Genomic DNA, 23,289 nt, shown 5'->3' with positions numbered 1-23,289 from the left:
AAAAAAGTGCCACACATGTGGTATCGCCGTACTCAGGAGAAGTAGTATAATGTGTTTTAGGGTGTATTTTTCCACATACCCATGCTGAGTGGGAGAAATATCTCTATAAATAGACAATTGTGTGTAAAAAAAATTAAAAAATGGTCATTTATGGAGATATTTCTCCCACCCAGCATGGGTATGTGTAAAAATTCACCCCAAAACACATTATACTACTTCTCCTGAGTACGGCAATACCACATGTGTGGCACTTTTTTGCAGCCTAACTGCGCTAAGGGGCCCAAAGTCCAATGAGCATCTTTAGGCTTTACAGGGGTGCTTACAATTAGGCACCCCCCAAAATGCCAGGACAATGAACACACCCCACAAATTACCCCATTTTGGAAAGTAGACACTTCAAGGTATTCAGAGAGGAGCATAGTGAGTCCGTGGCAGATTTCATTTTTTTTTGTCGCAAGTTAGAAGAAATGGAAACTTTTTTTTTTTGTCACAAAGTGTCATTTTCCGCTAACTTGTGACAAAAAATAAAATCTTCTATGAACTCACCATGCCTCTCACTGAATACTTTGGGATATCTTCTTTCCAAAATGGGGTCATTTGGGGGGTATTTGTACTATCCTGGAATTTTAGCCCCTCATGAAACCTGACAGGTGCGCAGAAAAGTCAGAGATGCTTGAAAATGGGAAAATTCACTTTTGGCACCATAGTTTGTAAACGCTATAACTTTTACCAAATCCAATAAATATACACTGAATGTTTTTTTTTTATCAAAGACATGTAGCAGAATAACTTTCGCGCTCAAATGTATAGGAAATTTTACTTTATTTGAAAAATGTCAGCACAGAAAGTTAAAAAAGTCATTTTTTTGACAAAATTCATGTCTTTTTTGATGAATATAATAAAAAGTAAAACTCGCAGCAGCCATCAAATAGCACCAAAAGAAAGCTGTATTAGTGACAAGAAAAGGAGGTAAAATTCATTTAGGTGGTAGGTTGCATGAGCGAGCAATAAACCGTGAAAGCTGCAGTGGTCTGAATGGAGAAAAAGGCTCTGGTCCTTAAGGGGCGAAAAGACTGTGGTCCCCAAGTGGTTAATAGGGCATGCACATTTTTCTGGACAAATTAAGTCATTATTGCACCCTGACTATATTATGCATGAGATACTGTTTTTAAAAGTATTTACTGTTGGGTCTTAAAAATTCAGAGATTCCAAGAAAAAATTAAAGCTAAGGACGAGCTAAAAAATAATTGCTTTCAGTTAAAATGCATAGATTTAATCTGATTAAGGCCAGGGACCCACGAGCAGTGCTTTTGTAAGTGCAAGTTATTTGTAAAGCTCTTGCTAATGTAATTCTATCCCTCAAGTGGGATCACACACATAGCATTACATTAGTAAGAGCTTTTAAAAAAAAGCTCAAAAAAGCACTTCTAGTGGGTCCCAGGCATTAAGAGAATGTGTTCTTATTACAAATGATAGCTGAAAGTGACACTAGATATGAGTAGAATTTCATTATATAAAATAGATTTGTTCAACACAGTCAGATATGCAGGTATGGTCATAATCTTTTCACAACTGCCCATTGTCGGCAGAAAGCAGCCGCACAGGCGTGCATGTGCGCCGACCCCCGCAGCATCCACGAGTGTACTCAGATCTCATGTGCTGCAAAACCAAACATTTTCGAAACTTGGTTTTTTTGCACTAAAATGTGCAAAAACAGGATGTTTTAAAACATCCATTTTGCAGGCAGTAGCTAAAGTGAGATTATACTCCTAAAACTAAAATTTCAGTAACTACTCTTAGCTACATAAAAGAACATTTGAAAGCATTTCCAAGCATTCCCTGTGTGTAAAAACATTTTTACTGCAGAGAGCAGTACATGATTGCATCATACACAAGATAAGGGAGCACAAGGCATATCTTCTACTAAATTTCAATACTATTTATTATCCAAATTTGCGTACAAGAAATTCACTGACATTTAAAAATTCCCCCTTAAGGCTAGTTACACACCAGGACGTTGTGTTTAGGGGATGTTATAGGGCACATAACGTGCCCCTAACGCAACGCCTGGTGCTCTCTGGTGTGGACGTCGGAGTGAGCCGCGTTGTGCAGCTCACTCTGGCGTCCGTGATGCCGTGATGCGTACTCTTGGACACATGCGGCATCACGTGGTCCCGCCTAGCCAATCGCCGCACAGAGCGGCCGCTCCAGGAAGTAAACACTGCACGTCACTGAGTGCAGTGAATATTAATTAGCCATGTGCCCGGCCGCTCTCCCCTCCTCCCCAACATGACTGAGCATGTGCAAACAGTCTAACGTGGCTTAGCCGCGGAGAACGCACAGAATGCAGCACTTTGCTGTGTTACAATGTAACGCAACGTGGGCAGTGTGAACAGCCCACTTGTGTTACATTGCTGTGCGTTGGGGGAGCGTTACAGGCTGCACTAACGTGCGCCTGTAACGTCCCTGTGTGCAAGAAGCCTTAAACCGCTATAGCTAACCAATAGGGCCCCTATACCATGTATGAATAATAACCACATACACGTACATATAAAGCAACAATAAAGCACGTGGTTTGTAGTATGAAGATACGCTTTATAATCTATCAAGTTTTCACTTTTGCTGTGGACTACTAAATGGGCCTGAAGATAACTATATATTTCTCAGCGCAAGTCTTTATAAGGAGTGCACTCCAGGACTGCAGTTATTATTTATATATGGTATAGGTGCCCTATTGGTTAGCCATAGTGGTTTTAGGCGGACATTTTTAAAGGTCAGTACATTTTTTGTACGCAAATTTAGATAATAAATAGTATTGAAATTTAATAGAAGATATGCCTTGTGCTCCCTTATCTTGTGTAAGATGGTATGCTCTATATTTTAGGGTGAGACGGGCTATGATTATTAATGGTGATATCCTGTATATTGGTTTGCAGTAGCAGTACATGATAGCTTATCTCTGGCTAATCTGCAAATGTAACAATTGTCAGCGTAACAACTTTCTGCCTGTGTCATGATTCTGCTACCCCCTCTCTCCCTCTTGCAAATAGACAACATCATTCTGGCAATAGAGCCACTTCAGCAGAAAAGGAGGGGGGGCAGAGTGAAGACATGGGCAGAGAGCTTCAGCCGGCAATGAATAAATTTGTTGATAAGCCAGAGATAGAGCAAGCGTCTACTGCTCTCTACAGTGAAAGTAATTGTTTTTACTCACAGGAAATGCTTTCAAATGTTCTTTTATGTACATAAGAGTAGTTATTGAAATTTTGGTTTTGAGAGTATAATCCCACTTTAACAACCTCAAGCAAATTAGTCAACAGATATTTTTGCAGGAGGAGAGGAGGAGAAAACAAATGAGAGGCATATTTCAGAAGGAAGCCAACAGCGGCTGGACAGTTTCCAAACTGTCCAGTCAGCTATATTCATCACAGAACCAAAACTTCTCAATAGGCACATTAGATTCGGACCTATAGAGAGTGGTGTAGCCAAGACGCTTTACGACCCAGTGGACGTTCTATAATGAGCCCTTTTACTCTATACATAACAACTGATATGGAGCTCCAAAACCTGGTAAGGAAATACCCAGTGTCAGAAACAGGTGTAAACAGGGGAGTGGGACAGTTTAACCACTATTCAGAGCACATATAAAGTGCATATAGAGGTGATCAATCTAACACTACATGAATTGCTGATGTGCCCTCAGTTACCTGCAACACATTTGTCTCCACACTATCTATGCCTCCTATTCCACTCCATGCCCTCTTTTGCTTAGCATGCCCCTATCACACATTCCCTTCCCCTAGCAGTCTGTGTATGGGGTACATAATTAGTTGTTTGCACCTCAGATTGGATATTCCTTTTTGTTCAACCAGGTTGAACTGCATTTTGGAAGGATAAAGTATAGTCCATTATATTTAAGAAGGGCCACATACTGAATAATTGTATACTAAATAGGACATTCTGAAGGTGCAGAACTGTCAGAATGAATTGCTGCTAGGCAGACATATTTTACGATTTACTGGTAAAATCCATTGAGACTCACCACTCGTTCATACTCTGCATAGACAGTTAACTATACCTAATTCTAATTTGAATTTACACAGCATGGACAGCTTCTGCAGGGCTTTACAGTATAGTCTCACCACTGTCCCTCAGAGGGGCTCACAATGTATGCCATACCCTTGCTATATGTTCCTTTCATAGTCTAGGGTTATTTTTTTTGGGGGGGGGAGGGGTATTAACTTAGCTTTATGTTTTTGGGGTATTAGAGTAAATCCAAAATGCCTGGATGAAACTCATACAAATACATAGAGAACATAAAAACTCCATGCAGATAGGGTACTGGTCCTTTCTCCAGTGGTGTAACTACAATTCATGAGGTTCCCCCAGTGAACATTTTAAGCCCCACCCATGTTTACACTGCTTTCCCTCGCCTGCATTCACGGCCTAGGGGCCCATCTCACAAGGGTCAAAAAACAATTGTGGCCATCATAATTTTCACAGCCATAACATTTGTAGAAACAAAAAAACCTACTCTGAAGTATAGTCTCCCGTATCAGAGGAAAGGAAGGTTAGTAGTTGGGGCTCTGGGCCCAATGTGATCGCAGGGGCTGCTGCCCTTTGGTTATGCTCCTGCTTTTCTCTATTCTGTAAACCAGAAAACTGGAGTGATGCTGACCAGAAATTGGCGAGGAACAAGGTACTAGAGCAGGCATGGGCAAACTTGGCCCTCCAGCTGTTACGTAACTACAAGTCCCACAATGCATTTGCCTTTATGAGTCATGACTGTGGCTGTCAGACTACTGCAATGCATTGTGGGACTTGTAGTTCCTTAACAGCTGGAGGGCCAAGTTTGCCCATGCCTGTACTAGAGAGTCCTCCCTGTGGCCTCTTGTGATGTAGAGAAGCTTACAGTGTAACAGTTACCGTGCTGCTCCTCCTCCCGAGAGCTGCTGTGCAGGAGAATACAATGAAGGATTCCTGTACTTACACTAATTATACACATAAATATGTTGAAAGCTTTGGTAAAGGATACAGTGATTTTTTTATGTTTGCCAAGTGTTCAGCTCTAAATCAGTCTCCACAAAATGGAACTACGAGACAGAGCATACTGTCAAAACAATGCCGGAATGTCAATTTAGAAAACGTAGATTATTTTAAGACAATCTAAGAAGCTTGGCAAAGTAATATTTGCAAAGCAGAAAACAAATGAAATGCAGACAACGCTGCGCATACCAAGCAGCCTATTAAGAGTCTTGGGCCAGTGTTTACCTTCCATTCACAATTTAGAAGTAGCTCTAGCTCCACCCAGTGTATTTTATGTGAAGCTTGCAGACCTGGGAGAATGCCCAGTCTGTGGTCACAGAGTAACGCACTTGTCACAGATACTGTGTGTTACTAATAGGATTATTAAAGTGAAAGTCAAGGGCAATCCTGGTTTCTCTTAAAAAAAAAAAACTCTCTGAAAGAATGTTAGGCTTTGATTGAATCAAGTTTAACAGCGACATCAGGAATGACTTTCAGGCATCAGCATTTCTTTCTGCCAAATAAACGATGGTAATTATATCTCAAGCCTGAACCGGCAATCTGGCAGTCCTGGCATAGTGGCATTACCCCGAAAAGCATGAGTGTTTAAAGCACACCTGAGGTTATAGTGGCATGGAGGCTGCCACATTTTATTTCCTTCTTAACCATGCAGATTGTGCAGCTGTCCTACTGATCTTGTGTCCCTAATACATTTAGCAATAGACCCTGAACAAGCATGCTCAGGTGTTTCTGACTGAAGTCTGACTGGATTTGCTGCAGGCTTGTTTCAGGTGTGTGATTCAGACACTACTGCAGCCAAAGATTAACAGATCTGCCAGGCAACTAGTATTGTTTAAAAGGAAACAAATACAAATACCACTATATGCTTCTCACTTTAGGTTTCCTTTAAAACAACATGGCCCATTTGCAATTCACTTTTTCTCCTAAGTGATACTTTCAAACGTGTCAATAAAATGCCTTTTAAATCACCAGTAAACTAGAAAAATCTTAAAATAGTTTTATTAGCACTTTTTCACCTACTTTGTAGTACTTTTTCAATTGCAAAGTGCTGAAAAGTTATTAGAAGATCATCTTCTAATAACTGTAATACAATTATCATCTTCTAATAGCAATAGAAGATGGCCCATATGCAATTCACTTTTTCTCCAGAGTTTTCTCCTCTGTGATAATTTTTCATTTTCTATTTAAAATAACTTTTCAGTACTTTGAACATGAACCAGTGTGCTTGCCAGTGTTAAGGGGCCCATACATCTAATGATTTTCCCGCCGATATACAGCAGATTCCATCAATGTGATCGAATCTGCTGTGAAATTGTTGCGCAAACGCAAACGGTTGATTTCCGTCCGAAATCAATCGTTCCCGTCGATTCCCGTCGGGCCGTTCGTGCGGAAGATTTTGCTCGATCACCGGCGGGTCGGGAGTACGTCGACAGAGGCGTTCGAATGCCCGACGACCGACGCAATACAGCAGCAATACATTACCTGCTCAGGCCGGCGCGTGTCCCCCGGTCACCGCTGTCTATTCTCCGCTGGGCTCCAGCTTCACTGAACTTCCTGTGCCGGCAGGAAGTTTAAACAGTAGAGCGCCCTCTACTGTTTAAACTTCCCCGGACAGAAAGAGGTGAAGCCTGCCGGTCCGTAACCCAGCGGAGAAGAGACAGCGGAGACCGGGGACACGCGCCGGCGGAGCAGGTAATGTATGCGGGGGGGGGGGGGGGAGCGGCGGCAGTGGCAGCACCACCACAGATTGTGATCGGTTTCATGCTGAAATCGGTTCACAATCTGTTTGCAGTAAAGGCAGCCATACGATCCCTCTCTGATCAGATTCGATCAGAGAGGACTCTATCTGTTGGTCGAATCTGATGGCAAATCGACCAGTGTATGGCCACCCTTAGACACCCATTCAATTCCTTAGAAGTGAAGAGGCCATACATGTAGTGATTTGGCTGTACAATCGACCACTGATTTGATCATTTTATCAAATCGAGAGAGAATCGAGTGTGTTCCAGTATGCCCAATTAATGAAAAGTGGCTGATATCAGGTCAAATCGGCCAGCTTAGTTGATCGAGCAGGATGCAAGATATCAGTTGATTGCACAGGAATCGACTACAGTGCACGTCATTCGATGGACACTGAATCAATTTTTGCACTCAGAGCAGTAAAACACAACATCAGTCAGAACGATTAGTGAAGGTGAATCGCATTGAATATCGCTTGTTCTCTGTGGGACACTAGTTGATTGACTTAAGTCGATAACTTATAAAGTTGGTTGCTTTGTCGATTGAATCAGAATGCTAGATGTATGACTACCTTTACCCTGGGTTTCTTTGTACCCTCTCAGATTATTATACACCTTGGAGCTCATGTTATCTTTGATAGACAACCAGTTAGTAGGGTAGCAACAATGTTGAATTCCCTCTACTTGTACTCAATCTGTCTGTTGACTGGTGGAGTCTAAACTCTTTAGAGATTGTCTTGTAACCTTTTTCAGCTTTATGGGTTACAAAGGTCCTCAGATGCTTCCTTTGTTAAAGCCAGAATATACATCCAGAAATGTGTTGAACATGTGATCAGACTTTTCTGGATCTCCATTCTTTACACAAAATATGTTTTCTCCTTCACTCCAAACTAATATCTTAATGGTTAAAAATACCAGACTCCGATTTCACCTAGTACTTTGCTAGCTGCGGGAGCACACCGATCGCCGCCGCTCCGTGCCGATTCGCCTTTATCCGCTGCGCCGCCCTCCCAGACCCCATACGCTGCCTGGCCAATCAGTGCCAGGCAGAGCTGAGGGGTGGATCGGGACTCCCAATGACGTCACGACGTCGGAGACGTCATCCCGCCCTGTCGCCATGGCGACGGGGGAAGCCCTCTGGGAAATCCCGTTCTTTGAACTGGATTTCCTGATCACCGATTGCCTGAGGCGATTGAAGAGGGTAGGGGGATGCCGCTGCACAGCAGCTATCATGTAGCGAGCCCTAGGCTCGCTACATGATTTAAAAAAAAAAATCACCAAAAAACGGCTTCGCTGCCCCCTGGCGGTTTTTAATAGACCGCCAGGAGGGTTAATGACTAAATATACCGCAATAATTTTGTTTTGTTTAACAAGATTTCTTTATCTACTTCAAGGACTTGTTTGGACATCAGATGACGTAAAAATATAAAACATTTTAAAGGATTCACAAACTTACTTTTAAGCACCACTATAGTTCCATGTATGGTCACAATAACAATACTGCCAAGTTTTCCTTTACAAGTTGACCTTAAAGAGAACCTGAACTGAAAATAAAAAGTCAAAATAACCATACACAGGTCATACTTGCCTCCTGTGTAGTCTACTCCTCAATCTCTTTCTCCTCTCCTGCGTCCCATTTGTCCACTGTGATCAATGGAATTCTCTGCCCTCCATCTTAAATGGTCATTACCCCATAACAGCTTCCTGGTCAGCACACTGTTAAACTGTAATATCTCCCAGTTGAGCCATAGGAAAACATGAACATTACCTTGCACATTCAGTTGTATCTGACACCTGCTGATATATAACTGACAGCAACTGATATATTTCAGTTCTGACAAAATATTGTCAGAAATGGAAGGGATCACTGCAAGAAGAAAATGGTGAGCTTCTGAGAGGAACTGACAGTGAGGTAAGCATGTAATATTCATTTCCAGCTACATCATGCATTTATTTTAAATCATTTTACTTAGTTCAGGTTCCCTTTAAGGCCGGTTTTCAGACTACAGAGTGGCATTAGCAGTACAGCCCCCGGGCCGCAACGCCAAAAACACTGCCTTTGGGGATTACTGCGTTAGTATGTGGTAATCCCCATCTGGCAGCCGGCCAAGCAGGAAGTGACGATCACTTCCAGTGGCCAAAGCGATCACGTGCGCAGAACCGTATTGCTAAAAATATGCTTCCGCACACATGCGACACGTAAAACATGTGGCAGATTTTCACACACGCATCACTTTAGACTTTCAAGATTTCCGGTCCTCCGCATGTCACCGTAGAAACGTACGGTAACGTAGATTTGTCCACCCTGCAGTGGGGTGCGGTAAAAATACCGCACTGGTCCAGAGTGAAAGCACACTGTACAAAGACAACAAGCTCAAGTTACAGCTGACTTAGTAGGTGACCAGCTAGCACGGCTTGTCTTCGGAAGTCACATATGATTGGTTGATGTTTTTAAACATACACACTCATTTTTTTGCCAGCAATTATCCAGTAGACGCTAGCATAGAGTTTTATGATTGCTGTAACTGAACAACATAGTTCTTTGGAGAGTATATTTGTGAAAACTGCAAAACTGTAGTGCTGTCTTGTAAGAGCTGACACTATGACACTTAGTATTTCTATTTTAGCAAGAGGGCTTTTCGTTCTCTTTTAGCCCTTATACCAGCGCTGGGGTAACTATGGCCATTGGGCCGCAGCCAGATTCCCCTCCTTCCACCATCTCTCCCTGCCAAGTTGCAACCAGCCCCCGGGGGATTTGAAACTCACCTCGCTGACTGATGTCCCATGGCTTGTCTCCATGGCAACAGGGCGTCACATGACGTGATGTCAGGATGCGCCAGCGTATTACATGCTGGCTGCCAGCGTGTAATATGCTGGCACATCCTGACATCATGCCATGTGACACCCTGTTGCCATGGAGATACAACATGGGACATCGGTGAGCGAGGCGAGTTTCAAATCCCCCAGTGCCCGCTCGCAACTTTACAGGGAGGGAGGAGGGAGGGGGTTGGAATGATGCTGCCCTGACCATGTAAAGTTGGCCCAGGCCTGCCTTATAGTCTTCTAGTGGCTCTGGGTCACTAGTCACATTAGGCTATCTGGATATTCTGTAACATACTATAAGTAATGGAACAACCTCAGCAGCCTTTACCAATATGCTAATGGCAGCGATAAAATTAATAATAGTGCTACCTTCTCTTTAGCTTTGCTTTTGGTTTCTTCATCCATCCAGTCATTCTCTTTCTCCAACATGTCAATAAATGCCCAGCGAATTCCTTCAATTATTTCCTCCATCTACAAAAAAGTAACATTTTGTTTAAGTATTACTTTAAATACAGATTGTAATCTGACTCAAAGTGCACACAATATTTTTTAATAAATCAGTATAATCAACAAATTATTATGTGTCATGCATGTCATGCATATGGTAATTTTTGTAATGAAGGACTTTCCACCCCAGCCTTGAAGGCTACTGTTACTCAGTAAGCTGTGCTGAGGTCTGAAGGATCCCCAGAGATACCCTTGGTTGCCCTTAGCTGAATGCAACAATCCAAGACCAAGTCTTTAATCCTCATTAAAAGCACCGGTATTTGTCACATGAAACTGCCATTCCTATTAGGGAAGGATTCAGGGATTGCTTTATCCAGTTGGGGATGACCTGGAGTGTTTGTCCATGGTTTTTACTTGATTTTGGTTACCGATCCGGGTATTCCCCTCAGCCCTGTTTATAAGCATGTCCCTGAGTTGGCAATATTTGTTTGGATCCTAAAGCTGGTTGTGGTATGTCTGGCTTTTATACTTAAGGTGGCTACATATGTTACAATTTTGATTTAATTTGACCAAACCGATCCAATTTTTTCAGTTGATTGGAAGTTTTCAAGTTTGCTGCAATTTCAGGAAAAATATTGTAAATGTTGAAAGAGTTGTATGGTTAGAAAACCCTTCTGCATGGCAACCTTTCACTCAATAATCAATTTTTGATCATTTAGCATTTGCATAGAACTACATTTTCCACTGTGACATTTATTCCCATCTCTGTACATTTATAAATATCTCATGCAATCATCATTCTCTGTTTAACAATACAATTACTACTTAACACCAAATTGCTACTTACAACTGAATTTACCACACTTTATTTTGCTACAAATACTTAATGATTTCTGTTTATTAATTACATAAATAAACCAAGTATAATATACAGTAGTTATGTATTATGACAATACTACCAAAGAAACCTCCACATATATTATTTTCACACTACATACCATAACATACTTTTTCCATCTTTTCATTAAATACATACAGTATATACACACTCTTTCATAATTCCATCCATTATTTGGTATGTACTTATAGTTATATACAATGTATTCTGGTTGAATGTGATTTGACAATTCAACACACACCATCCATTTCTTAGTAAAAGTTGGTCTGAAATTTCCAACATATCCAATCTCAGAAAACCAAGAAAAACTGGAAATTTTGATCAGATTGTTCGATCAAAAACAAAAAAAACCATTCAATTTTTTGGTACATTTAATCGTTTTAAATGAATTGGGGTAACATCAAGCAAAAAAAAATGTAACATGTGTGGCCCCCTTAAAGCGGATCCGAGATGAAAAACTAACTATAACAAGTAACTTGTCTATATATCTTATGTAAAGTTTAGATAGTTTAAACAGCAAATCTAGCTGCAAACAGCTTTAATAGAATATGGTTATTTCTTCCTGTGATACAATGACAGCAGCCATGTTGTTTGTAAACATTACACAGAGGCAGGCTTAGCTGCACCATCAGCACTCAGACTGTGAAAAAAACCTAATCCCCCCTCCTCCTCCCTTCTGCCTCTGAAATCTCTGGCTAGTAATACCTCCCCCTCCTCCTGGCCAGACTGAGCTCCCATGAGCCCTTGCTACTGTCAAGGCTCTCTGAAAATCTGTGGGCGGGGCTTGTTTAGTTTATAGGGAATTAGAGTATTAAAACAAAAACTAAAAAGTATTTGGCTTGAGGAATGCCCTATAAACAATAGGAAAGGCACACAATTATGCAATGAGTAAAAGTTCATCTCGGATCCATTTTAAGGTAATAGCAACCCCTGCTATTTTCTGTCATGTTTACCTGCAATGCATGTTCTGCTACTGAGGATGCTAGTGGTAGGACCAGGCAAAACACAGGTGGCTTGTAAGTGCCCCCATGTAATGTAATGCGTGTCTATCAGCAGGAGATCTACTGCTACCTCTGCCCTATCTATAGAATAGATCATGCTCCTCACCAGAGTCCAGTAATTTGATCTGTATGGAGATTGCAGTAGGACTGTCACCAGAACAGAACACAGATGATCACTTGGGCTGATGGGCATTTACAATGCATAGCTTTAATTCTTGATAAAATGCAAATTGCCTGATTTCCATGGTGATGTTTTTACACATGCAAAATGGTGGAAAGCAGACAAAAATAAAGGAATTAAAAGAATACATCTTGTTTCACCTGTGACTTGTTCATGCCGTTCCTCACTCCTTTCTGTCTGTCTTACTAGTCTTGTTAGTCACGTCTGTCAAGCCAGTCATGTCATGCCAGTCCTGTCAGTCAATTCTGCGACATCAGTCCTGTCACGTCAGTCCTGTCACCAGTCCAATCATACTAGTCAAGTCACACCACTCCTGTATTCAGTCCTGTCATCAGTCCTGTTATACCAATCCAGCTATGGCAGTCCAGTCAGTTAGTCCCGTCATGTCAATCCTGTCTTCAGTCCTGTTATCAGTTCAGCCACGTCAGCCATGCCAGTCCTGTCAGTCAGGCCTTTCACACTTGCCCTGTCTTGTCAGTCCTGTCCTATCAATCCTCATCCATCTTTTCTTACGGCAAGATTAACCCTGCCAGTTCTTCTCATCTCCGTTGGGGCTGTCCTAGGGGTTTTCACCTAGTGGGCACTACTAGGCTGCAAAGTAGCCTACCCTCCATTATAGGTGACGGCTCATCATCCTTTATGGGGTGCGCAGGGTCAACAGGACCCAGACAAGAAGTCTCATTTCAACCACATATTAACAGATTAACAAGCTCCTGCTACTTCCATCTCAAAAATATCTCCAGAATGCTCTAAGTATGTGTCATTTTGATTATTGTGATACCCTACTATGTGGCTTACCAAAAAACGGACTGACACCTCTTCAAATAATAATAACTGTCAGAAAGCACTCAAGACAGCTGGGTAACATGCCTGACTTCCATTGGCACGCCAAAACTCTGCCAATCAGTTTTGTTCATTCAGAATTTGGTCAGGTGACAATCAAGTGCAATGTTGTTAAGTGTGAGATTTTCGACCTTTGTTGTACAGAGAGATTTAAAGTTACAGGATGCAAAATGTAAGTTCTTTGGAAAATAGATCTCTTGCCCACTCTAGTGACTATTGGGTTTGATGCTATTTTGGAGCCTCCTGCCATTAACTATAGCACAGATGAATTCCTCCAGAACACTACAGCTTTTCCAGGCCACTGTATACAATGCACATCATAAAAGAGAGTACTGTAATTAATATTCCCACATTAACAAGATAATTCATCAATAAATGACTACTGGTATGTTATTGTTTGGACCTTACCAATAACTTATTTTCTTCTTGGAAGTGTAAATCCACAAACATCTTCCCAACAGCATAAGGAAGTGCTGTCTCAATGTAATTTACACATCTGTCCCAGCGTGCTGCCAATGAATTTGTTCCCATGAGAACCTGTGTAATGAAGAAATAACATGTGGCCAAAGCATTGTAATCATGAATGATAACATTGGCATTTATTATTTTTGCTTGCATTTATATAGTGTTGACAGGTAACACAGTGCTTAACACAGTAAACACACACAAACACTATACCATAAGCATGAGACACCCATTCAAATATAGGGAGCCTGATTTACTGAAGCATTTCCAAAGATTTCCAATCATATCCAGCAGGGGTGTGAGCTGGGATATACCTTCTCTCACTCCCAAACCATTACCATCATTTTGTCTTCATTTACCCCTCCACCCAATCCCTGAATAAATCTTTAATGTTTCCACCCTATCCCTTTTGTCAGCTCTCTACCATTCCCACCCTATCCCTATTCACATTTTACGCAATCTTGTAAATTCAAGCAAGAAAACAAGCAAACAAACAAAACATTTTGTATTATTAACTCTTTATGTTGAAAATGTATAGTTCACACCTAAAAGCAGACCTATCCCCATTCCTCACAATTGTAACTAAGCAAATAACATTAACAATCCATATTATGGTGGCCAAACATGGTACAATAAAAACGTTTGATTATCCCGTTTATTCGATCTAAACGATCGAATCGAATCAAAGTTGAAAATATTATTTTTTTCGATCAAGAAATTCGAACGATTATCCCGTTTTTTCGAGAAAAATCAGATCGGACATGCTGGAAAAATCTTTACATTCGATCTAACTGATTAATCAAAATAAATTATCTTATTGAAAAAAAAAATGAAAAATTGTACCATGTATGGGCACCCTTACACGTTCATATAAAGCATGCACAAAGAATTTCACAACCATGACTGTGTTGATATCTGTTCATTTTATTATTATTATTATTATTTAACTGCTATTATTTGTTTGTTTTTCTAACTTTCTTTTTAGGTCATTTCAGAGTCACTTTAATGACTCACCAATTCCTTACCCAACCCAATACAAGTACAAAAATGAGGGAGCACCTAGGACACAAAATGAAAAATGTGTGTGCCCAGACCTAACTACAATACTGCTTGGGATTCAAAAGTCCAATATTCGCACACATACTCTTGTATAGTTACATAGTTACCTAGTTGGTTTGGTTGAAAAAAAGACATTTGTCCATCAAGTCCAACCAGGAAAAATAAATAAAAATAATAATACTAATAAAATATGTATAGAACAATACATCCAGCAGAGTGCGCTGTAAGATTGAGGCAATCCAGAAATTAATTGTAGAAAACTGAGGACACCGAGATTGAAAAGACAAAGGTAGATTTATTCCATTGTTGTCACAAAAATACAGCCCAATGTTTCAGGATCGCTAAGAACACTTTGTCAGGACATAGCAGTAAGCCATTAGTATGCTGGCTTCTCTACTGAAATTGTAACCTTTCCCATGTTATGTATTTGTTACAGTCAAAGCCAGAAGTCAGCCAACGAGGCAACTGGCCGGTCATTTCACTTTTTTCCTGGTGTCATGTCACTTTCTTGAACATGACAGAATCTGGAGAGATACGTAGGTTAGGGTTTAGCAGAGGAGATGGGGAGGTTGGTGGTAGGCACAGAAGAGGGGAAGATAATGTTAGGCACAGCAGAGCAGGACTGGTTCAAGTAACAATTGGGCCCTAGGGCAAAATTAGCCTGGGGGCCCCCCAACAGACACCCCCGACCAAAAAGCGTCATTAGAGGCCCTTTGTTGCAACCAAATTTCCCTCCTGGGCCCCTGAGCTGGCTGCTGACCCTCCCCCAATCACCTCCCAACTTAACAGACTCTGCAGAGTCCCTGGGGAGCAATAGCTAGGATGGGGAGGGACAACTTGGGGGCCCCTACAGGTTCTGGGGCCCTGGGGCAATTGCCCATTTTTTCCTATGGTAGCTCCGGCCCTGCAGCAGAGGGAAGGCTATTTTTAAGCAGAGGACAGGGGAGGTTAAAGTTAGGCAGAGGAGATTAGAGATTAGCATTAGGCACTAGAAGGGTGAATGTTAGTGTTATGCATAGGCTTGCAGGTTGCACTTATGGAATTAAACACTTTTTGTCACCTCACCAGCCAAGGTACAATTACCATTATATATATATATACTGTATATATAATATAACAATTCCAATACTTTTTCTTACCCGTGCATATTCTAGTTGTCTGTACTGGAACCTCCTGCTGAGATTTGAAATTTTTGAGTATATGAATCTCCATATCAAGTAGTTGGCAAGAGTTCTGCAAGTAAGCAAATTAAACAATCCAAATGTTAGTAGGGCACTTTAGACTTCTTATTGATGACAGTAGATTTGGGACGGATCTAAGGGGGGGCAGGCGGGTCTCTTGCCCCAGGCGCAGTTTGTTAAATACTTAAAAAGGTGGCAAAATGAATGGCAGTATAGGTCGCCAAAACTTGACCTTTAGGCGCAAAAACCTGACCTTGCCCCAGGCGCAACTTGGTCTAGATCCGTCCCTGGATTTGGTATCAATGTTAGAAAGGTTAAACATGAATTATTGTACAATTAACAATAAGTGGAAATAAATTCTCTGCTGTATATTGTTTATTTTGATAGAAACCCCAGAGTAGACACATGTAAAGGTTTCTTGCCTAGGCTTATGGAACTTGCCTTTAAAGGGAACCTTAACTGAGAGGGGTACGGATGTTTCCTTTTAAACAATACCAGTTGCCTGGCAGCCCAGCTGATCTCTTTGGTTGAAGTAGTGGCTGAATCACGCACCTGAAACAAGCATGTATCTAATCCAGTCTAACTTCAGTCAGAGCACCTAATCTGCATGCTTGTTGAGGGGCTGTGGCTAAACGTATTAGACACACAGGATCACCAGGAGAGTCAGGCAACTGGTATTATTTTAAAAGGACAAATCCATATCCTTCTCAGTTTAGGTTGCCTTTAAGGTGAGAATGAGAGGGTGAGAACATTTATTATCTTCATTTTTTTCCTCATTGTTTTAATTACAACGCTCCAAGTGACATCTCTATTCTCATTAGTGATTTATGGATCCATTCCTCTTGGTGAAGGACTCCAACATTATAATCATTGTCACCTAAATCAAGAGTTCCACACTACAGCCTCTGTGCAAAGATCAAAGCACATCTGAAGTGAGGCTGACATTTTTTTCCTTTGAAACAATGCAAATTGCCTGGCTGTCCTACTGTCATCTAATACTAATGTTACTCTAATGTTTGAAAGGAAATAAATATGGCTGCCTCCAGATACCTCTTGCTTCAGATGTCCTTTAAACAGTGTACACTGCCTGGCTGATCCCACTGCCTCTAATACTTTTAAGGTGCTCATACACTCGTAAGATTAGCAGCAGATAGATAAGAAATGCATCTGATGATCTATCTGATGTGTTTTTAGAACATTTTTACCAGGATAGAATTCCAATAGATTTCAGTTTGAAATCTATTGAAATTCTATCTGATGACATTTTTTTGCCATCAGATTTCCATTAGGGCCAATGCAAAATGATAAGCAATCTCATCAGATCGACCTAGATTTTCCACCCTGCCAGTTAGATGGAAATCCATCGAAATCCATCAAAATCGGCCGTCGATCGGTCGATTGGCCAACCGATTTGCAATCGATCAATCGATCGGTCGGCCAGAAAATCGGCTGAGTGTATGGGCCCCTTTAGCTATAGAACCTTAGCATGCAGATCAGATATCTCTGACGCAAGTCTGACTGGATTACCTGCATGCTTGTTTCAGGTTTGTGATTCAGATACTAATGACCATAAAGTTCCCCAAGACTGCCAGGCAACTAGTGTAGTTTAAAAGGAAATAACTATGGTAGCCTCCATATGTAGCTCACCTTGGGTTCCTTTTAAACAAGGAACCTGCAGACTTTTCTCCACATGGTATGTATTGGCCACAAAAAAAATATGAGCGTCTAAATATATGGAAATGAATTGGTAAACACTGTGCTTAAATGTGGAAACATGTTTATACAATCAGCATGGGTTGACAATAAAAGAGTCAGAGTAAATCCCAACAGAGTCTGTGATATTTCATTGTGTCTTATCCTCCTGAATGGCTGGGACAGCGTATATTGTTAAGGGAAATAATTTGGCTCTTCACAGGAATTCCTCTAATCCTAAATGAAATGTCTCGCATTGCTGTGAAACATGTTGAGCTGACATCTGATGAGATTGAGGATTTCTATTAATTTCCAGCTACTGCTAAGTGTCCGATATCCCGCACCTCTAAGAGCTGTCACCACTTATAACTTCTTTACGTAACCCAGTTCCATGTCTGCAAAGGACTGAGCTTTATTTCATGTAAACATTTTTATATATTTATATCAAACTTTGTGCTCGTTTCTAAATATGTAATACATTTCAACTTAAAGCGGAATATAACCCTGCATTTCAACTTTGCTCTAAAACATTATTTACAGTATATTATATGCAACCAGCATTTTTTTTTTACTAGACCAGCAATGGAAGGGTTACACAGAGTTTTAAAGTTCCTGGAAAGAACTGCAGACGCATCCGAAGCTCAGATAGATACATTTTGTTTACATAAATGTATCTAAGTGTTGAATGTTACACACTTTGGCTGTCCTCCAGCTCAGTCAGAGAGAGTGAGTCACATTCAACACTTAGATACATTTATGTAAACAAAATGTATCTATCTGAGCTTCGGATGCGTCTGCAGAAATCTCCTGGAACTTTAAAACTGTGTAACCCTTCCAATGCTGGTCTAGTAAAAAAAAAATGCTGGTTGCATATAATATACTGTAAATAATGTTTTAGAGCAAAGTTGAAATGCAAGGTTATATTCCGCTTTAAGTAAAGAAGCTTACTAATAACATTACTTATTATCCAATAATAATGTAGTACCAGGCAACTGGTATTGTTTAAAAGGAAATAAATATAGCCGTCACCATAATTCTCTCAGTTCAGATGCACTTCAATCTTTTAGAGCAGAGTTCCATTCCAGTTTAAAGGGAGCCAAGCACCATTTTTTTCTGGGTTCTAATAGCTATAGGAGCTGCCATGTCCCCCTTTTCCCTTCTAGCTGCCCATTATTTATCCACAGGGTAGGTGTAAAGATAGCATCAGTAGTTCTAAACTCTTTGAAGAACAGTGTCCTATCTACCCACTGTCCCTGCTGATGAAAGCTTTTGTTTGCTCTATGCTAATGTGTGCAATAAAATAATTACAGCAGTCCTTATGTGCCTGAAACTTCTGAGGTCGAGAAGGCCAAGGTCGGCAAGGGAAATAAAGGCCTCACCTTTATCGTTAAATGTAAAAAGAAGAGGTGAATTTGAAGGGGTTTTTTTATAATGAGCCACATTGTTGGCATGCATTTTTCATATGCTATAAATATGTCCTGGGTGCTAAAAATGGTGCTTGGTTCACTTTCAAGAGAAACTCCAACCAATAATTAAACTGTATCCCAATCAGTAGCTGATACCCCCTTTTACATGGGAAATCTATTCCTTTTCACAAACAGACCATCAGGGGACGCTCTATGATTGATATTGTGGTGAAACCCCTCCCACAAGAAACTCTGAGGACCGTGGTACTCCTGGCAGTTTCCTGTCTGTGAACCTTGTTGCATTGTGAGAAATAGCTGTTTACAGCTGTTTCCAACTGCCAAAAAAACATGCAGCAGCTACATCACCTGCCAACCGTAAAAATGTCACCATGTAATAAATGTCAGAATGTAAATCAGGGATTTAAAAGATTTTACAATGGGCAAACACTGACTAAATCATTTATATATAGTTATTGTAAAAATGAAGCACTTTTGTATTACATTATTTTCACTGGAGTTCCTCTTTAAGGCTTGGAAGGGTAACTATGCAAAATGTTTAATATATTATTTTTTTTAATATTCATCTTTTGCCCAGGATCAAATTTTAGCTAAAACCGTCTCTGCAACAGTAAGTGCAGGCAAGTTGAAGAAATCAGGACAGCAATATGCAAAATGAAATGAAACTTAACATTCAAAATGAGGAAGACAGAATCATCATCTACAATAAGATCAATAGATCAATAGTAATTTAGTTTTAACTTACACAACAAAATTAACAAATACATCTCTGATGTCACTTTCTAGAAAACAGGAAGCACATACCTTTTGTCTTCAGATTGGAGTATCTTAAACAACTCTATGAAATATTCCGGTACACGGACAATTACATTTTCTGATGAATCAATATCTTTAAGATGTGGATATAGCTTGAAATCGATGACTTTTTTCAAATAACCTAACCAATCAAACTGAAAAAAAAACAGACTAACATAAATAAGTGTTCCTTTTAGAGGCATGCTTCAAGTTTTCTTAAAGGGACATTCCACATTTGCTATAAAATCTGGGGGCTGTCCAATAACTTGACCACCCCCAAAGTCAAACTAACAACCTTTGGATCCAGAGCTTACTGTCATGCTGCCCCTACCCTTTTGAATGCCTTGCCAAACTTAAAGGAATACTATCGATGTATGCATTTATTTTTAAATGCTGTATGTTGTAGCACACATCAGGGCAAGTACTAGAAGCAATTTGATTCCTCACACAGCTGTTCCTCTCAGCTGTAAAATCCTCCGTCAGTTTTGGCGTCAGTGTTGGATACAAAATGTATCTAATACTGACTGCTCCCAGAGGGCTAGACCATGTCTGCACAGGGGAGTTGCTATCAACTCCTCAGTTTATAGTTTAATTATCACCTTGCTGAAATAATCTTGTTGATATGGTGGTAAGGGGTTAAAGATTCTAGCAATGTGTGTTTATTATCTTTGCTTCTCTTGACTGATAAAGATACTAATAATGCTAATTGTAAACAGTGGTCTGCCCCTCTCAGCAGCTTGTAAAGTGGATGCAGCCTGGAGTGTATCGCCTCAAGCAGACAGCCAGGCAAGCAGTCTGAGTGTAAACACAATAGCTAGTTATATTCCAGCAATATTACAGCTCATTTAGTTACCTGTTACCACCTCAGATCAGCCTATTTCTCCTCATGTCTGCTGCATGCTGTGAGTGACACAGTGAAATATATTTGTGAGCTGTGTGACAGAGTAACCAAGCAGCTCAGGGTGACCCAAACTACTATGAGCTGTGTGAGAAATGAATTTTTAAGCAGGGATAGTGAGAGAGAGACCTGGGTGAATAAATAAAGTGCCCCTAGCACTAGTGGTAATGTGTACACTAATATAGAGTATTACAAAAAAAAGTCGTTTCAATCGATAGTATTCCTTTAATCAAAACAGCCCCTATTCTGGAGACTTTTAAATCAAAACTTAAAAGCCACCTGTTAAGTCTGGCATTATGATCACTTAACTTTTTTCCCTGTACACATCTCTATGTACTGATGTGAGACAAGCTTATGCGCTTTGGGTCCTCTACAAGTTTTTGTATTGCTGTTGTTGTTGTAATGTTATTAAAAATGATCCTTTCATATCTCTCGAGTGAGATCGCCATTTGTCATGGTGATCTCACCACAGGGGTAGAGCACCACCCAGGGGGGTAGAGCACCACCCAGGGGACAGGAGGGGGGATTACAGGGCTGGAACCCAGGGAGTTAAGTCTGTGCAGAGGCTACTGAAGATCTGTCTGCTGTAAGATTTTTTCCTGCTTTTGGGGTCTAAAAGCACATAAACATTTCTAGTACTTTTAGACCCTAAAATAAAGAAATAATCATATTTCCAAGGAGATTAATTAGGTTAACTAGCAACAGGTCAATAGTATGATTGGGTATACAAGAACAAACTAAAGATGGGCAGGTTTACAGCACTCTGTTAAATGCCATGTAGGAAAATATAAAGTAAAAGTATATAATACATGTAACATGGCAAAGAATTTGGAGATATCATCTCATAATATAATTTAAAGATGCTGAGAATTCTATGAAATCTTCGCATGCAAGGGACACGTCTGGAAGACAATACTGAGTTGCCATTATCTTTTGGCCTTCATGTGGCACTCAATTAAAAACAGAGGTGTAGGGAAAATTACTGCATGGGCTCAGGGACACTTCTGAAGACCCTTGTCTAATGGCCCATACTCACGGGCTACATTTGTGGCCTGTCGCTAGCACATGGGAGCGTGTGCGCGACAGGCCGGCGACAGCTCGTCGCCAGGTCCCTCCGCATACACACGGCGGAGGGACCTGGCAACTGATGCGGCGGAAGCTGTCGCTGTTGTTCCTCCCCCCGCCGGAAGCTCAAGGTATTCCCTGCTGGTTGCTGTCGCTAGTCCGCATACCCACGCGGACTAGCGACAGTTGCGGCAGAGTTGCGGCGGCAATCGCGCCAATCGCCTGGTGACAGCAGCGACGAGCGACGGTTCGGGGTGCGCGCCCGTGTTGCGCCTCATACTCACGGGCGACCTGTCGCCACAACACGCGTGCACCGTGTGTTGCGGCGACAATTGTAGCCCGTGAGTATGGGCCATAAGAGTACAGTTCATCCCTGTATTCACACACGCAAGCTGACTCTATGATACAAAGAAGAAACGATATAGAAACATGATCCAGAAACAGCATTGCCTTCTCTGGGCCTGAGCTCATATAAGATGAACTGAGGAAAAATAGGATGCTGTCCTGTGCTCTGATAACTCAAAATCTAAAATTCTTGTTTGGAAATCATGGATGCCATATCCTCTGGGCCAGAAAGGAAATGAACCATCCAGCCCATTGAAAACATCTGACATGTTATGAAATGTAAACTACAACAAAGGAGACCTTGCACTGTTGAACAACTGAAATTGTATATTAGTCAAGGTTACAGATTGCTAGCATCAACCATATTTAAAAACCAGTATTTCTTAGTTCCAATATTAGCTGATGTCTTTGTACTGTTTTTAAGTAACTCTATGGTTTACAAGATGTATAAATTATGTCTTTGTTTTCATTGTATACAGTGACTAAGCTCTTTTGAAAAGGGGGTTGTATAACATGGAGTTGAAAGACTCACACAGAGAACTGTAACATCAAATTCCAGATTTTAAAACACATAGATATCTTATTGTCTTATATAAAGAGATGGGTTCATGTTTTTACAATCATGCCCTAGTGTATTAGTATAACGATATGTTCCACGCAATATTTTAGGGATGCTAGGCTTTACTGTAATGTTCAATGACAATCATCATCATCATCATCATCATAATTTCACTTTTGTTTCTATTGAGCGTCTTGGCTAATTCTAGTATCCCAAAACATTACAAATAAAAGCACCTTATCCCAAGTACTGTATGAAAAATCAGTAATTATACTGTAAACATATAAAAAATGCAAAAGCAATCATAAAAATGAAAAATAAAACATAACATATCTATTTATATTGTCCAAGTCTTACCTGTGGAACCATAGCACTCAGCTCTGAGATGTTCATTTTATTATACATAGATTCACTTGTTCTATTCTCATGGGGAACAATAATCTGGAAAGACAAAAAGAGAGAAAAAAGTTCTCATTCAAGGAGGACTTCCAATAAAACTAGTAACACAGCTATGAGTCTCTGAAGCTTAGTAGACAAAATAGGATTACTGGGAAGGCCTGTAGTTTTGACATGGATTAGTTCCTAAAGTGTTAGCTGTAGCCTGCAGGCTTGATTATCAGAAAAGTGACCATGGACCACTAAGTATTAAGAATTTAGCTTTCATAAGGGTCTGATTATCTATCCCAACCTTGTCTGTGAAAAATATGTTTCATGTTAGCCTTTTATGCATCTATCTAGCAGCCATCCAAGGAGCCCAGGCATATACCCTCTGATGAAGGGAAACCCCCGAAACGTCGCTGTCAGGGTATTAACCCTTTTGGGATAACC

General features: G+C 40.6%; 1 protein-coding gene across 1 annotated transcript in view; it reads right to left on the bottom strand.

Annotated features, from left to right (window-relative positions):
* Window positions 1-23,289, bottom strand: part of PHEX (phosphate regulating endopeptidase X-linked) — a 297,029-nt gene that overhangs the window by 142,657 nt on the left and 131,083 nt on the right. The window contains exons 8-12 of the mRNA XM_068270021.1: window positions 22,819-22,902; window positions 19,604-19,749; window positions 15,642-15,735; window positions 13,387-13,515; window positions 9,978-10,079 (exon numbers count right to left, since the gene is read on the bottom strand). Of these exons, the coding sequence (XP_068126122.1) occupies window positions 9,978-10,079; window positions 13,387-13,515; window positions 15,642-15,735; window positions 19,604-19,749; window positions 22,819-22,902 (555 nt within the window). The remainder of the gene's footprint in view (window positions 1-9,977; window positions 10,080-13,386; window positions 13,516-15,641; window positions 15,736-19,603; window positions 19,750-22,818; window positions 22,903-23,289) is intronic.

The sequence above is a fragment of the Hyperolius riggenbachi genome, chromosome 2, assembly GCF_040937935.1.
Source record: "Hyperolius riggenbachi isolate aHypRig1 chromosome 2, aHypRig1.pri, whole genome shotgun sequence".
Classification (NCBI taxonomy): domain Eukaryota; kingdom Metazoa; phylum Chordata; class Amphibia; order Anura; family Hyperoliidae; genus Hyperolius; species Hyperolius riggenbachi.
This window is presented reverse-complemented; position numbering and strand designations above follow the sequence as displayed.